The 16,306-nt window shown below is 41.4% G+C and overlaps 1 protein-coding gene across 13 annotated transcripts in view; it reads left to right on the forward strand.

Annotated features, from left to right (window-relative positions):
• Positions 1–16,306, forward strand: part of fgfr3 (fibroblast growth factor receptor 3) — an 85,144-nt gene that overhangs the window by 45,424 nt on the left and 23,414 nt on the right. For all 13 annotated transcript variants that reach the window (XM_028000270.1, XM_028000272.1, XM_028000276.1 and 10 more), the window contains 2 exons: positions 6,184–6,353; positions 14,995–15,118. In XM_028000270.1, the coding sequence (XP_027856071.1) occupies positions 6,184–6,353; positions 14,995–15,118 (294 nt within the window). The remainder of the gene's footprint in view (positions 1–6,183; positions 6,354–14,994; positions 15,119–16,306) is intronic.

A 16,306-nucleotide genomic window follows, 5' to 3' on the forward strand; every position in this document is an offset into this window, starting at 1 on the left:
TTGAGATCGGCTGTCTGCTTAGTGCAGACGATGCGGTTCTATTGGCTTCATCAAACCGTGATCTCCTGCCTTCATTGAATCGGTTCACAGCCGAACATGAAGCGGCCTGGGATGAAAATCAGCACCTTAAGCTATAAGAGGGTACAGTACCATCTCTGGGTTGCAAACGAGGTCGTATCCCAAGTGGAGGAGGGCAAGTATCTCGGGGTTCTTGTTCACAAATGAGTGGGAAGACAACAGACAAATTTGTGCAAGCTGAATTGAAAGGCAAAGCTCTGGACTTACTAGTTGGTCTACGATCCGACCCTCTTCTATGGTCACAAGCTCCAGGTAGTGACCGAAAGAACGAGAATATGTACACAAGCGTGTGAAATGAGTTTCCTCCATAGGGTGTCTGGGCTGTCCCATGAGTTGAGAAGCTCAGTTATCTCTACCTCTTTCTTTCAGGAAATTGCCTTTTTATATAGTCTGTATACTCCAGATAACAGTGAATCAATTACTAAATTAGTTGCAGATTATTTCAATGATCGATTAATCACGATTAATTTGATTAATCGTTTCAGCTTTACCGTAGATTACTTAGCAGATTAAGACTCAATGTTTCCATATGTACTGGTTCTTCTTCCACCCTTTGAAGCCGTGAAATGCCTCAGTGGTTGACGCATCTCAAAGTGACTAATGTAAGCGTTCAGTTATCTTCCAGTCTCTCACAGTGAACAGGACATCTGAAAGTGAGGGGTTTTTTTCTTGAGTGGACAAGCAGTGCCCACTGTCTTAGCTTGTGGTGAGTAAAAAGTGCAGTGTACGTGTGTGTGTGTGTTGGAGGGTGGAATGTTAACAGAGCCTAATCTGTGCTCCGGAGCCATGCAGCCTCCGTATTTACCCTGGCAGGAGAGCAGAAAGCCAGACCCGGGGCCACGCAACGCGGCTCCACAGCCGCCATTCTTCCAGCTCTGTTTTCCTTTGGTCCCCAAAGGCCCTCTGGCGCATTGCGCCTTCAAAGGGCCCCAGTATAATCTGTAATGAAATCTGCCTGTGTGCTCGCAGGCGTCAGCGAGGGCAAATTATACAATTACGCAATTAAAACACCCTCTTCGACTTCACCTGGTGCGGCGTGTCAGAATCAGCGGGCCTCGCGCCCCGGCCGCCGGCCACCCTCCACATCCTGCCCCGTCTAATTGCCGCCACGCTCAAGCCTGGTAGACAGAAGTAATGCAGTCACGCAGCACAGAACCAGAAGTCAGAGGGAATGTGAAGACACGGAAGCAGGGGTTTGGGGTTGGAGAGGGTAGAGCAGTGGGAACAGCAGGGCTTAAAGGAAAACGGCCACAGAGAGCATAACCCTGCTGGGGCTGCACACTCCACTAACCTCTGTAGTTTATTTCTACTCATGTAAAAACGGCTCATCTGCACGTGGAGCAGCAATAGAAGAAAAAACAAAAGATCGGTTCTAACTAACCTCTTCACGCCTTTTGATGTCGTTCAAATTACATATTAATATCTGTATCAGTCCCAATATTGAAAAGAATTTTAGATCAGGTATCGGTGACAATGTTCCCAGTATATAAGGGCAGATCTGTTTAGGCTAATACTATGCTTTGATCTCTGAGTGATGTCATGCGTTTTATATATATATATTACATTATATTTTATATTATAAAATGTAATTCTATTACATTTTATACATTATAAAAGCAATATTTGCACTTTTTGAACTATTTGAAAGAGGGTTTGCTACAGTTTATTTTAATATAATTGACCAAAATAGTCAATCTGTTGTTTTTGTCAATTTATTATTTATTTTCCATCAGCTGTTCTACTCCTAATTACACTGACTGAACAAATGAAAGTTGTTTTTACATGTTTGACCAAGCTAGTGACGCTGCTGGTAGTAAAGTGTGTTGTTCTGGGGCAGAGTTGGCAAATACACTTGTAATTCAGCGCATTTATGTTTGCATCTGAAAAAAGAAATGTTTTAAATCTATCCAGCTGTTTTTCTATATCAAATCGTATCGGCCGATACTAAACCTTAGATATCTGCGTCGGTATCAGAAGTGAAAAAAGTGAATCGATGCATCCCTCACAAACATGGACGTTTTTATTTGCATTTTATTTGATAAACCAACAAAATCTCAAGCACAAATTCGGGAGGAAAAAGATGTATAGCTTTTTTTTTTTTTACGTTGCTGTGTCCCCACATAATGATTCTGCCATCCTTATTTTTCAACACAGGGAGTTGCGTTTACCATTGTTTTAAAAGCAGTATTTTGATCACGTATTTTTATACAGAAGAAACTGAAATATTTCTGTACTTTCCTGTCAAATCAGAGCAATATGACCCTGTAATGGAGCAGTAAATCCTTGCTCCTCCCACTGACTGGCCTTTCTTCCTTCTGTGTTCAGTGACTTCTTCCATCACACTTTGGAATAAGTTATCAAACACGCTGGAAGCCCGTAGTGTAGTTTTAGGCACTGGGAGCGTTTTCCCCACTCCGCAGCTGTCAAGTGGACACATCTCTGCAGTGGCATGGCTGAATCATTCTGTTGCAGTGGAAGAGTTTCCACTACAGCAAATATCCAGGCAGGAAAGGGTTCTGTGGACCATGTGTCTCTTTGGAGGTGCCACCCCCCTATGAAAATCCCGCCTCTGCTGAGGAAATACCATCCTGCCAATTAGACATGGGATAGAATTCCTGTGTGTGGCAGAGCACATGGAGCCGGACTGCAGTTTGAAAGAAAAGTCATATTGCAATCAGAACAGCTACTGCCTGCTGCTTTTAAAGTGAAGGAAGGCTTTATGTTTTTGGAATGAATCTAAATTCAGAGAAATTACCGTATACTATATTGGTGTAGTGATAGGATTTATAGCTTCAACTGTCATCTCTTCTGTTCACTTTTATTTTTATATTTTTGCTTCTTTCATGTAAAGATGCCCTAATCACTATGCTGTGACCAATTTCTCATATTTAGTCTTTGCCAATTTCATCCGATTCTGAATTAAACACAATCAGAAAAATATAAGAATCACAGAAATTTGTTTTCTTGCCTCCCAGCATTTGTCATTAATTATTTACAGTATATCGGCAGCAGAGATGAACCAAGACCTAGGTTTGTAGGCAAACCAGAGTTTGCTTTTTTGGTCCGCATCAGAGTTTGATTACGGGTTCACACTTCCTGAAACGAACTGGATTTTCTAGAGAACCCTTAATCATCAGTCCTGGACTGTTTGGTGACACTCAGAGGTTGGAAGCATTTCAGGATAACAGAGAACCGCTTTCCTGTTGTCAGGTGAAACCTTTGCTCTCTCGTTCACTCTAAATGAACAGTTCATTTAGAGTGAACTGTTCAAAGAGGCACCAATCAGTCGGAACGAGATTCAAATCAGATAATTCACTTCTCAAATATTGAAAAATCAGATTCTACCCTCTCAATTTTATTAAATGCATCAAAAATAAGAAGTAAAAGACAAAGAACTCTAAAAATGCATCAGCTTCTTTGATGCATTTTATTAACTTTATTAAAAATTAAATAAATCCTAGGAATGTATGCATTTAATGCAAAAATAAGGACCACCTTGTCAAAACTATCACCTATTAGATCTGACCGCACATTTTTGTATGCATTAGTCCAAGATTGATCACAATCACAACCAGCAGGTCAAACTAAGCTAAAAAAATAAGAGGTAACTTTGAAGTTTCTGTGCTCAGTACCATCGTAAGCACCAATTGATGTTGCTGTCAACGTGACCTGGATGCTCTTTTTGATGGTGTGTTCAATGAACTGAAAAAGATCCGTTTTAAGACTTCCATTTATCGGTCATCGAGGCCTGCTCAAGCTGGAAATCTGACAGTCAAATTTTTGGTCCACATCTACAGTTTTTATTGTCTGTATATCAGAGCAAGATATTGTTTGGGAAGAATCCTCCCAGATGTTGTATTTGGACTGGAATTCGATTACAATAAGGGACATCTCAATGACTGAACAAGATGTTAGAAGAGAAAAAACCACCAAACTTGGGTAGGAAACCATGGTGACTCCTCCAGCTTATTGAGTCCCCGTCTATTCTAGGGTTGGAGACATCATTGTGGCTGAGGGACCAACAGCAGGAAAGTGTTTTCAGGCTCGGCTGAGTTCAGAAGCAGAAGGACCACACATTGGGAAAGCGACTGTTTAAAAACCTGTGTGTGGGGGTGTGCGTGTGTGTGTGTTACTTTTCTTTTTTTGGACTGAGTGTGTGTGTGGCTTACTGCAATGCCAAGAAAACAATGTGTTCAGACTCCTTAGAGGGTTGTCCCACCCCGAGAGGGAGTGACGAGTCGCTAACGCTACAGGGAGATCGGGGGGCGACTGGGGGAGTCAGGAAGTTTCAGAGTTTCTTCATTTGGAGGTGAAGATTGTGTGCGAGTGCTTGAATGTGGGGAGAGTGTTTGTCTTTGCAAGCTGAGGACGGTGGAAGTCTGCGCTCCACGCACACCCGCTCAATTACTGTCTGTCTGATAGGTTTTTAGGAACCTTCTGTTTGCTTTCTCAGAGGATACGTCTGCGTCTCTCAGCACTGAATATCTCCCTCAGTCTGGTTGCAATTACTCTGTGAAGCCGATGCCAGTGTTTGAAAGCAGGAGCCAAAACACTGTGTGTCAGAAATGCATCAGAACACCGCAGGAATCGTGATAAAAGCACATGTAGCAGATCTGACGCCGAGATTGTAATTCGGCAGTGATTGACGTCCCACCTGAAGTAAGAAAGCATTACTTCAGCTGTTGCAGGGTGGAGGGCTGGGGGGTTCGGATTACTTTTTAATTATTATCTCATCCATGCCTGATGGAGCACACACATGGACAGAAGTCCTGGCATTCAGATGATAATTAGCTCCTCTCTCTCCTCCGGAGTTTGGAAAAGTAAAAGAGACATCTGATGACCGGTCAGCCACCTCCCCAGCTTTTGTCCAGGGAAACACACACACAGAGACCACTAAAGAGAGTGAGCGTACCATGCCTCAGTGCTCTCACCCTCCTCATCCTCACAGATGGGACAAAGAGCTCGTCTGACTGGCTGCACTCCCTTTGTCCAGCGTCTCCTCAATACAACTCAATAAATCGACCCTGACAGGTTTTCAAACTCCCAAGATCGTGCAATTCAGATGAACCCTCGCATTGTTTCGGAGGCGAAGGAGATGATAAGTTTTGTTCGGACCGTCGGAGAGCTTCAGGCGCCGCTTCTAATGCTTTTTCAATTTCTGTCAAGCCGTGTTTTTCTCTGCGACGCTGTTATGAACTGAACAACATCGCTTTGTAAACCAAGCGGGGCTTGAAATTGGATGAAAACAAGATTGAGTTAGAACTCAATCCTGTTTTGAACCCCCCCGGACCAAAGGCTCCGCAGGTGCCTGTAAGCTTCCAACAGTAACATATGACCGTTTTCCATACTGAGCCACAGGTCAGTCATATTGGAAGGTGGAGCATTTGCTCTATCACATTAAATCCCAATAAAATACTTTGAAGTTTGTATTTGTATGTTTGGCCATTGTCATCCTACACAATTCCGCCGGATTCCCATCTCTAAGTTGTTTACAGCGCACACAATTGCCAGTAAACTTCATCAAGTTGGCGTATTACATATGTCACAACTAAACGTTGGTGATTGAGTTAAATCGTTGCAGACTTTGACAGAATCCACGCCTCCAGGAAACAATCGTTTCTCAATAGCCGATGGTCCAGTTTCTCTGGACGAAGCGACGCTCAGAACAATTGACTGGTTTCCCCTAGGCTATGTGTGACTACTTTTGCACAAATATGTGTCCACATTTGCAAAAGTAAAGCCGAAACTTAGAAGTGCCAACTCATGTTTCCTGCTCTTTACATCGTTGTGTCGGAGGATCTTTTGGAATCCAGAATCTCCCATTTGTGTCTGGCAGAGTGCATAACTCATCCAAGCTGCATCACTTTCAGAACAGGACAGGAGAGCAAGCTTTCCCCTCTGCACCATCTTTTTGCAATTACAGTAACATGTATGTGTACATTCCCAAAGGGTCTTTCCTCAAAATGTTACATGATCTAAGAATCCTAAAGAAAACAGGAGCAGAAAATGACCACTGGGCCCGTTTAGCATTTTTCTCTTAAGTCCTTTCAGCTCTGTGGGAATTCCTTTATTGTCTGTAACAAGATTTTGTGTTTGGACCCACAGAAGCTCCTTTTTGGACCAAGCCCGAACGGATGGACAAGAAGCTCCTGGCCGTCCCCGCAGCCAACACCGTCAAGTTCCGCTGCGCCGCCGGCGGAATCCCGATGCCAACCATCCACTGGCTCAAGAACGGCAAGGAGTTCAAGGGCGAGCAGAGAATGGGAGGCATCAAGGTGAGAGGAAGAGCATGTTGACACCTAAAAGGGTAGAGGCGTTCAGGAGATTTTTAGATTCAAACCTTCACACTCAGAACTCTGCCAGGCGGAGGTCGCAATCTCCACCCCTTAAGGTGCTGCCAGAGTGTCCCGTAGCAAGGCATGTTAATCCCCCTGGGAGGATAGCTACGCCGCTGTCCATCCATCCATAGGGTTAGTGCCGGGATTGGTCCTTGACGTGAGTTTCCCTAATTAAAGGAGCGTAAACCTTGAGTGGTGAAAGAATGCCGTGCCCGGCGGATCTTCTCACGGTGTATAAATGTCGTGAAAGACGCCACGGAGGCATACTCTACCAACTAACGACCAAAATAAGTTTAATAGTGGTGGTGGTGGGGGGTCTAACTGCAGTCCTGAAACCAGACACATGCATGCTCGCATGATAGTCCAGCGCTGATGGTGAAGCGCTGCAGCAAACAGCTGCTGTGTTCACTTTTGTCATCAGACTCACTTGAAGCTGAGCTCTCTGTCACAGTCTTAGGTTTGTTTAGCTAATAACTAATAACCAAATATGTACGGTAATATTGGAACTCACTGGTATTCAGTTTGAAAAGTCCTGCCAGGCATATTCAATTGGTCAGAGTTACTCTTACCTTGCTCTGTATTGAATAATCTTTACAGCAGATTGTGATCGTTGGAGACATTATTTGATCACCTGTGAAAATAATACTGTAATAGGATCTTTTTTTTATCTTGTTTTACACCAAATAATTCTGTATTTTGAAGAATATCATAGGAAAACTGGCACTAAAACATCACTTTGTGGTTGTAGATTAGCGTCTTCTAATGTCTCAGCAGAGAAGCACTGAAACACATTTCTTCCCAAGTGGAACTTTGGCCTTTAAAGAGTTAAATGTAATGAGATCCTGCAGCTATTAACAGTTTACAGAGATTTCCAACATCTGCTCCCAGCAGACCAACAGCAGTTGTCTCTCTCGCTCTGTCCCCACTCTCTGTTCTTCTGTCTATCTATCCCCCCCCACCACCAACCCGCACAGATTCACACACACCTGTCAGCAGCCCTCAGGACACCCTAACTTGGACTGAAGTGGCTCCCCGACAGCAGCTTTTAGCGTCTGTAGTGTACATGATGATTTGCTGATGATATGGTTGGTTCCACGTTGTTAGCAGCAGATTAATCCCCAACTGACTGCTCAGAGAACAACATATTTATTCCACCTGTTTGTCCGATCTTCAACTTCTTCATTAAACTCCTGTGAAAGTCCTTCTTTGGGAAGAATCAGTTCTACTTAAAAAAAATATTTGAGTATTTCTTGTGAATTAAGAACAATTTGCATTAATTACCTTTTTTTTTTTTTTTTAGTAACAACCTTGTAATACCTCCCCTGCTCCAACAGGTGGTGATAACTTGGAAATGACATCCAAATCCTAGTTTGATTCTGAAAAGCCTAAACGGTTCTAGTCTAAAGATTTTTCCAAAAGAAATTGCACCTTATGCTTTTTTTTTTCCTCTTGCTAACATTAGCATATTAACACATTTAATTACTGACTTACCTACTATTCTATCTGGTATATTAAAGCTGCTTTACTTTTCCTTAGCCGTAATTAAAATTTAGATCTTGAGGGGTGATTGATGCCTTATTAAGATGCTCCTCTCTTATTGAACATGGCAGAAAAAGTGGAGCATCTTCCTTTATGTCTGTGTTGGTTAATGAAGACGTTCTCCCATGTGTCTTTATTGAGTAATATTCACGTGCCCCACCCCTCCCTTCTGTCCCAGAACTGTTTTAAGATCCAGTTAGTGATCACCATGCAGGCAGTGTTTGCCCTCACAGAAGTGAAGGGAGAGGTCATGGCACTGGGTGACATACCAGTGTGACACGGTCAGGCTTCAGGGTCGTCAGGCGTAACAGCTTTAACCCATTCAAATTTCAGACCTCTGACCACATCACCGCCTCATTAATATCTTTATTTTCTCTGAAAGCAGTTGATTTTTCTTGTCATCCAAAATGTTATTTTTTTCATGTTTCTACTGCACAGCTCATTATACTGTGATGTAATATTTAAACAAACATCTCGTTGTCTGTTGTCTCTAGACCTAAAGTCTAATTCAAAGAAATTGAAATAAAAAATGGTTGGTTAACATTATTTATTTTTTGTTTAATCTTCCAGCTTTTTACAAATCAAAGTTGTTAACCAAAAAGTCCAAAAAGATTTCTTTTTGAAACTTTTTTAAATATAAATTTATGCTGATTAAAAATTGTTTCAATAATTATCAGTGAAACCATATCTTTACAAAAACAAATCCTGATTCAGTCCCTCCTCCCCCAATTTACTGTAGTACTTCTAAATAAAATCCACCAATTATATTCAGAAGTCACCTAATTAGTAAATATTATCAATCTGTGTGTAATTTGATTTCTACGGAAGCATTTAACTGCCAGAGTTTGGAAATAAATTCGGGAGCAGTGCCTCACTTAAAAGAGAAAACTTTCTCGTCATAATGAGATGCAAAACACATTATACAGAGATTCATATCTCGTTAAAATCAAAATATCTTCCCTTTTAAATATGAAAGATCATTAACATTAAAACATTAACACTTCTTGGGATTTTTAGAAGCCGTCTCGAGGAAAACGGGTGTCTTTTACCTTTTAACAAGTCGCCGTCTGTCAGAAGAGCCTGTTTTTTAAATACCTGGTAAAAACGAGAAAGTTTCTCATTATAACGATGAGCTTTGCATATCGTCATAACGAGAACGTTTTCTCTCTTTGACTCAAGAAATTCTCTTGAATTTCTTTCTGAGCTCTGCCAGCTAGACGCTTCCGTAGCTTTCAATTACGGAAATGGAATGAATAAACACAGAAATAAACACATGAAGTATTTCAAACAAATCGGCCCCAGATTGAATTGTCTCCTCGTCAGCGTGAGCGATAGACAGATGCGGACAGTGTTCCGTCACCCCGTATCACCCCATATCACCCCGTATCACCCCGTCTTCCATGTGGAGGTGATGGGTTCATGTGGGGGGCAGGGCCTCAGCTCTGTCATCCCAACAATGACATTCTAAAGACTCTATTCCCATCAGGGTCCTGAGGGTGAAGCCATCTTCCTGCTGCCTCCATTCTGACTTGACAACATCATCTTGGTACTGACAGCCATGTGTAATTTTAGCTGAATGAATCTCAGCCATGCTGGTTTTGAGGATCGCTTTGCTCTTCACGTGAGGCGCGTGTTTAAGGAGCAGCTAACCGACCCGTGGCGTAGTTCTAATCATTGTCCCAGTTCTATTTGACTTATTTCTAGCTCCATCAGGCGGTTGGGCCTGCTTTGAACAATCTAACTTTTTCGATGCGAGTCCATCAGACGGTTATCTAGGAGGCATAATTTCAGTCAGATAGCGGCTTGCTCACTGCCAGATTGTCAGCTCCATTGTGAGACTAAATGGCTGTGAATGCATGGCACAGCAATAACAGCACCTCTTGAAAAGAAGCCATCTACAATTACTATTTAAAGAAATTTGAATTAATATGAGTTACAACAACATTTAACTTCCCTTCGTGATCAAAGTATTTTTGAATTTGAAAATATTTGAAAAGAAAATGTACTTTAAGAAATATTGGGAAAGTTTAGTCAATGAAAACAACATCTAAACAAAAAAAAAACAAAAACAGAAAACGTAGAAACTTGGCACCCAGACTACGTTTTTTCAGCTGCAATGTTCAAAGACAAAAACAGGAGATGGTTAAAAAGCTGCTGACAAAACCTTTATGGGTGAAGTTGGACAGATCAGCTGGAAGCTATACATTTTTTTTAGAAAAATGCTGACAATGTTGTTGTCAAATGGCTATTTTCCGGTTTAATAAGCAAGTATAACTTCAGAATAATCAGTTGTTTCTCATCCAACAGGTCCACGTTTTGCTCTGAAGCATACATCTCATTATTTGTCTCCCACTCTCAGAGGCATCTAAGTCAATTTCAGGCACTTTCAGGGGCTATAGAAAACTAAACGGTAAACTACATTAAGTTGTTAATAAGATGTGTACGTCATTTATTAAAACTCAGATTCCATCTCCTTTCTGCTTCCCAGACAACTGTGGAGCTCTCCAAGGCCAGGGCCTGAAGGTCAAAGTTTAACCCTCTATTGAGCTGTCAGATGGACATGGCAGGAGATAGGCGTGCCATCAGCCCATTCAGCCATCTTTTCTCTTCCAACACATAAAGCTGCTGTTTGGCGGAAGCGGGGGTTTCATTGTGTTGTTTCTTTTTTTCTTCTTCCATCCAGAATTTTCACCCTCTGTTTTGACAGCTTTCCAAAGCAGGGGCTTTTAATCTGCCTCCACTGTTACTTTTTAAGACTTTAAGCACTTCAAAATCCTCCCGTTTCCACTACAGTTTTTACCACAGCCTCCACTAGAATTTCTATGCTTGCGAGATTATTTTTAGACCCCTGTTTTCTTTCCCCCTCAACTCCTCATCTAATTTTAGACCTCCCGTAGCCACAACGCTCACTCTCCTCACCTGTTTTTTTTATTTTTTTTTATTAAAACATACTATGGCTTTGAAAGGCAGGATTTGCCGTTAGCGGGGTTTGATTGTGTCGCTTTCACACATCCCATTTTACGACCTCATCCTCGTTGATGCAAGTGTCAAGCTGAGCCAAAGTCAGGCATCAGACGAACAAAACTTTCCCGGTTTTAATAGCGAGCCCTGAAGGGCCGCGTCTTCCTGCTTCCGCCCTCTCTGCGGGTCAAATTAGACGGTAGCGCGGATCCGGGCTGCTGGTCCGCTCTGACACACTCATAAATTCTGCTAACTGGCCCCCACTTGTTCTGACAGGGCTATTTTGCGAGGTGAAGACAGAGGGTTTGGACTATAAAGGGGAACGACGCTTCCTGTGTTTTCTCACACAACTACTGCATCACCAAAAAATTTCTATTTCTCAATTTCTTTATTTTTTAACATCCATCAAGGATAATTCACTTTGTCTGTTGATGTACATGAAATAGCCAGCTGCCGCGATGAGCTAAACAAAGTGTACTTCTGTGTCTTTCCACTGTACCGGAAACAACAATATCTTTGTCTCAGGATGCACAAATTCACTTCTTTCCACTTCTGATACCGATACCTATTTCAGGTTTAGTTTCGGCCGATCACATACAGGAAAGCAGCTCAACTGAACTGATTACAAATGTTTCTTTTTTTAAAGAGAGACGTTAATGTACTGGATTACAAATGTATCTTGTAACTCTACACCAGTACAGCTCATTGAAATACACCAATAGCTTTTCCATGTCTCTTGGTCAAACATGGAAAAAACAACTGTAATTTGTTCAGTCAGTGTAATTAGGAGTAGAATAGCCAATGGAAAATAAATAATAAAGAAACTGAAACTGATTAAAATAATAAGTTGACTAGTTTGGTCAAACGGGTAAAAATTAAGTTGCAACAAACATTCTTTCAAATTGTTCAGAAAGTGCAATTAGGAATTCTAAAAACAACATAAATAATAAACCAGGACGTTGCTCAGAGCACAAAGCATAGAATTAGAATAGATGTGCCCTTATGGATTTTGCACAGTTACAGATACCCGATCTAGAATTTTGTTCCAGTATTGGTACTGGTATAGGTGTTAATGTGGGATCGGTGCATCTCTAGTTTTGTCTTCTTTCAATGCAGGCGGTTCCTTGCAGTGTGAACCCCCTCATCCATTCCCATGGCTAGCGCTGCTCTGTACAGCCGCGGCAAAAGCCCCTAAAACCTCTAAAGCCTGGTATGACTGGAACATAAGCTGCTTAATAATTTAATTCTGCTTGGAATCTGGCATGATTGAAATGGATGGGATTATCACGTTTGGGGACTAATGCTACAGGTTCACCAGGGGTTAGCCAGTGTAACATGTTAATAAAAGCCAACGGCCCGCGTGTAGAAAATAATTAAAGTTACCAATGAAAGGCAGAGGAATGTTAACGCTCAAAGTCACTGAGAGTTCATATTTAATCAACAGCAGAAATTCAATTTCAGAAAGCGAGAACTGGATACAGTGTCTCGCCATGGCAAACTTTCTTAGCATTTCTGGGGGGAATTTTATGTCATACACCAGGACAAGGATAGTTTGAATTTTTTTTTACAAATGAATATCTGAAAAGTGTGGCATTCACTTGAGTCCTTACTAGAGGTCCATCAATCCGATTATTGAATAAATTGATATTTGAGCTCAACAAGACAGATATTTGTCGTTATGTAGGTTATTCAACCATCAGGTTGGCGCCAAGTGTTATTCTACTCAATCTTTCCAATGTTTCAGAAACTCCTGATCATTGATGATTGATTTCTATAGAAATGTGGAATGTGGACGCTGACATTAGCCCTGGGGACGTCTGTGCTGCTGCTACATGTCTAGCATTGAGATGCTATTTTAGGCTTGAATGGCTTTGCTGATAGGCTAACTGCTTTTAGCACAACTTGAACACAACAGTTGTCTTTTCCAGTGTCCAATCAGAACAATTTTTGAAGGAGAAATGAACCCGCAGTGGATGAAGAGAAGTGACTTTGTTGTCCATCGTTGCGGATATTGCTTGTACGTCAGATTTACAGGCCTACCAGAAACACGCAGACAAAAAGGTTCCCACTGGAACTTGTGAATGTAACAGGATGGTTTTACTTAAGAGGGGAGTATAGAAATGGAAGTAACACTTTTCAGGTTTTTATTTGTAAACATTTTTGAACAAATCCTTCCACTGTGTCCTACCACTGCCCAGTATGAACTAATCTATGTTGCTCTATCATTTACAATCTCAACAAAGTACACAAAATGTGCAAAAAGCTACCGAGGTGTAGATGCTTTTGCAGGTCTTTACGCATCGTGAAATGCCACATTTAAAAACAAAACATGAGTTCAGATTTTTTACAAAGTCCGTCAAACACGTAACATCTGAAATGAAACATTTGCACATCAAATCCCAGCAGTAGAGAGACAGTGGTAAATGTATGGCATAGCTGTGATTATAGTCTCCCTGGTTCTGTTGGTGGTCCTGGCTTTCACTGAATATCAGCTCCAGCTCATATTTTACCACATTTTAGCCTCCTCCCTTCTCATGCACCAACTTTTTTTTCCCCTCCCCTCAGCGACCACAGCACAAGGCGTCACTCATCTGCTCATGAGAGCAGCCATTGACTTGAGTTTGACTCCTCATCTCAGAGAGGGGATAGACGGGGTGGAGCCAGCCATTCCACAGAAAAACCATTTGCCAACGCCGAGCGGGCGGCCTGGTTTATGTTACCACGCAACTGCGAGAAGAAGAAGAAGATGAAAAAAAGCACACTCAGGCATAATATTTACACTGTTGCTTTATTTTCCGAATGCACCTCCAAGAGAGAGGGTGAAGAAGTGTGTGCTCCAGAGGGAAGAAGAAGAAAAAGAAGAAAGGGTGGTGGGAGAGATTTGTTGCCTACAAATGCGACACTAATATCTGTTTGGTTCCCCCCATAAAGCGTGTTTGTGAACAACTTTTTCTTACGCAGGTGAGGTGAAGTGTTCCACCCCGAAAAGACACCTTGTCGACATCACTCATTAGAAATTCTGACCTCTTCAAGTGAAGTTCACCCTGCGACGTCCGTTTCCCCCCGTTAAACGGCGTGGGTCGCCCCCGTCGGCCCGTGGAGACGCCGCCTGTCGACGCGTACCCTCTCCTCTGCTAACTCCCTCCACATCCCTTTGTCTTCTGAGCCTGTCAACTCAGTATCTGTCTTCCATGCCTTCCAGCCGCACCTGGTTTGAATTACCGCGCAAAATTTAGCTTTCGAGTCTCTGGCGATGCATTTCTCTTGAGTGGTACAGTGGAACTAATTTCGGAGGTGCAAAAAGAAGAAAAAGTCTGTCAGCCCTCACAGACATTTGCTTTGCTGAACACCTGTGAAAGTAACCCAGTGTGAAAATGGCTTCTGTTGATGAAAGATGATAATTTAACCATCATTGTTTATGAATTTTAGCTTTGTTATAAAGTTGAGAATTAGTGATCCACAGTAAAGTGAAAAATCTGGCGCATATCTTTTTGTTCATGTTCCTTAGCTGGTGTTATTCAGTGATTTGATTAGGATTTATGCAGACGATATTCTGTTGTACGTGTATACCGTCAAACAAATTCTGGCATTGTAGAGTTCAGTTTGTAACGCTCGCACCTGCTTGTTTTATTATTGCTTCTTAAAATCACCACAATATCTCCTTAGATGTTTTCAAAATTGACTTTGGTTCTCTAACTTAAACATGTCGTAATTAAGCCTGTCGCAGTTAGTCAGTTAATTGGATGATAAATTAAATGAGCTGGATGATTTCCATTCAGATTAATATTTTTTAAGGAAAATTTTGTTTACAGAGACTTAATAATCCATTTTATTAATTTGGTGGTTTTCATTTCTGTTTTATTTATTGTTTTTGTTTTATTTCTGGGTAATTAAAATATCTTCCAGTTCCAGTGTGAAGTGTTCTTTACAAAATTAGAGTGTATCTGTCTTTGGGAGAGCAAACTTGCATTATCATATCTTTATCTTTGAAAATGACCTCAAAACTATATTATCCTGTATCGTCCAGCAATATTTGTTGACAGTCCTGGTAGTAATGATGCATTCCTTCTATCTTCAGCTGAGACACCAGCAGTGGAGTTTGGTGATGGAAAGCGCCGTGCCATCGGACCGGGGAAACTACACCTGCGTGGTGCAGAACAAGTACGGCACCATCAGTCACACCTACCAGCTGGATGTTTTAGGTAAGCGTTTACTTTCACTTTAACTCATAAAAGCTAAAGGTTATTCTTCTGTTGCGCACTTTCAGCTCCCGTCATTCTGTCTTTTTATTACGTTTTATGGCGATGATATTCAGTTGAGCGCGTTTGTAAGCAACACCAGTTTGAAAAGTGAGCCTCTTGTGTTTAAAGTTGCAGTAAAACTGAAACAGAGATCGTAGCTCCACCTACAACAATATGAACTAAGCAGACACAGAGAGTTGAAAGGGGCAAATTAAAAAAATAAAAATGTATCACTAAAACATTAGCAGCAATATAAAATCAATAAGTACATTATTAAGTAAAGTAATGTGAAGTAAATAAATGTTTAATTAAATATTCAATGTAAGTAATATGAATTAATTTATTAAATATGTAATTAAATCATTAAAATATTAACTTATGGGGCGTGCTGTGGTGGCGCAGGGGGTTAGCACGCCCCACGTTTGGAGGCCTTCGTCCTCGACGCGGACGTCGCGGGTTCGACTCCCGGTCCCGACGACCTTTACCACATGTCTTCCCCCCTCTCCTCACCCTCCTTCCTGTCTGCCTACTGTCGTAGAAAAAAAATACGAGCCACTAGCACCGCAAAAACTCTTCGGAGAAAAAAAAGGGAAAATATATATATATATATAAACTTATTATAGCTGATGCAGACAAATAATTAAATATGTATGCCATTATTTAATTCCTAATTAATTAATTATCGCCCCTCAGTTTGCCCGTTGAAACTGAGGGGCGGGGCTTACACTGACCTGTTGAACGCCGCTAGCTTAGCATGGTTTTTTGAAAACCTTGGCGGCTCTTGTAACAGAGGGAGTAGAAATGACTGTCTGATTTCACGTTGATGTTGAGTGAGTAGAACTTCTTAAATGTTATCCTCCAGGTAGTCTGAATCTCCATCTCCTGCTTCTATGTCACCTGCTAACTGTAAAATGTCACAGAAAAGCTCATGAAAATCCTCCATTAAAATTAAACTAAGCTAGCGGAGTTCAACAGATCAGTGTTGGCCCCGCCCACTGCACCGCCCCTTGATTTCTATGGTGAAGTTTCACAGATAAAATGACTTCACGGTAACTCTGCAGGAACAGGAACAATGAAATAATTAAATTATCTAATTAGATAGGTATAAGTTTGCATGTTTTATTTTATTGTTCCTATATTTTTTTTTAT

Source organism: Xiphophorus couchianus, chromosome 19, assembly GCF_001444195.1.
Source record: "Xiphophorus couchianus chromosome 19, X_couchianus-1.0, whole genome shotgun sequence".
NCBI lineage: Eukaryota > Metazoa > Chordata > Actinopteri > Cyprinodontiformes > Poeciliidae > Xiphophorus > Xiphophorus couchianus.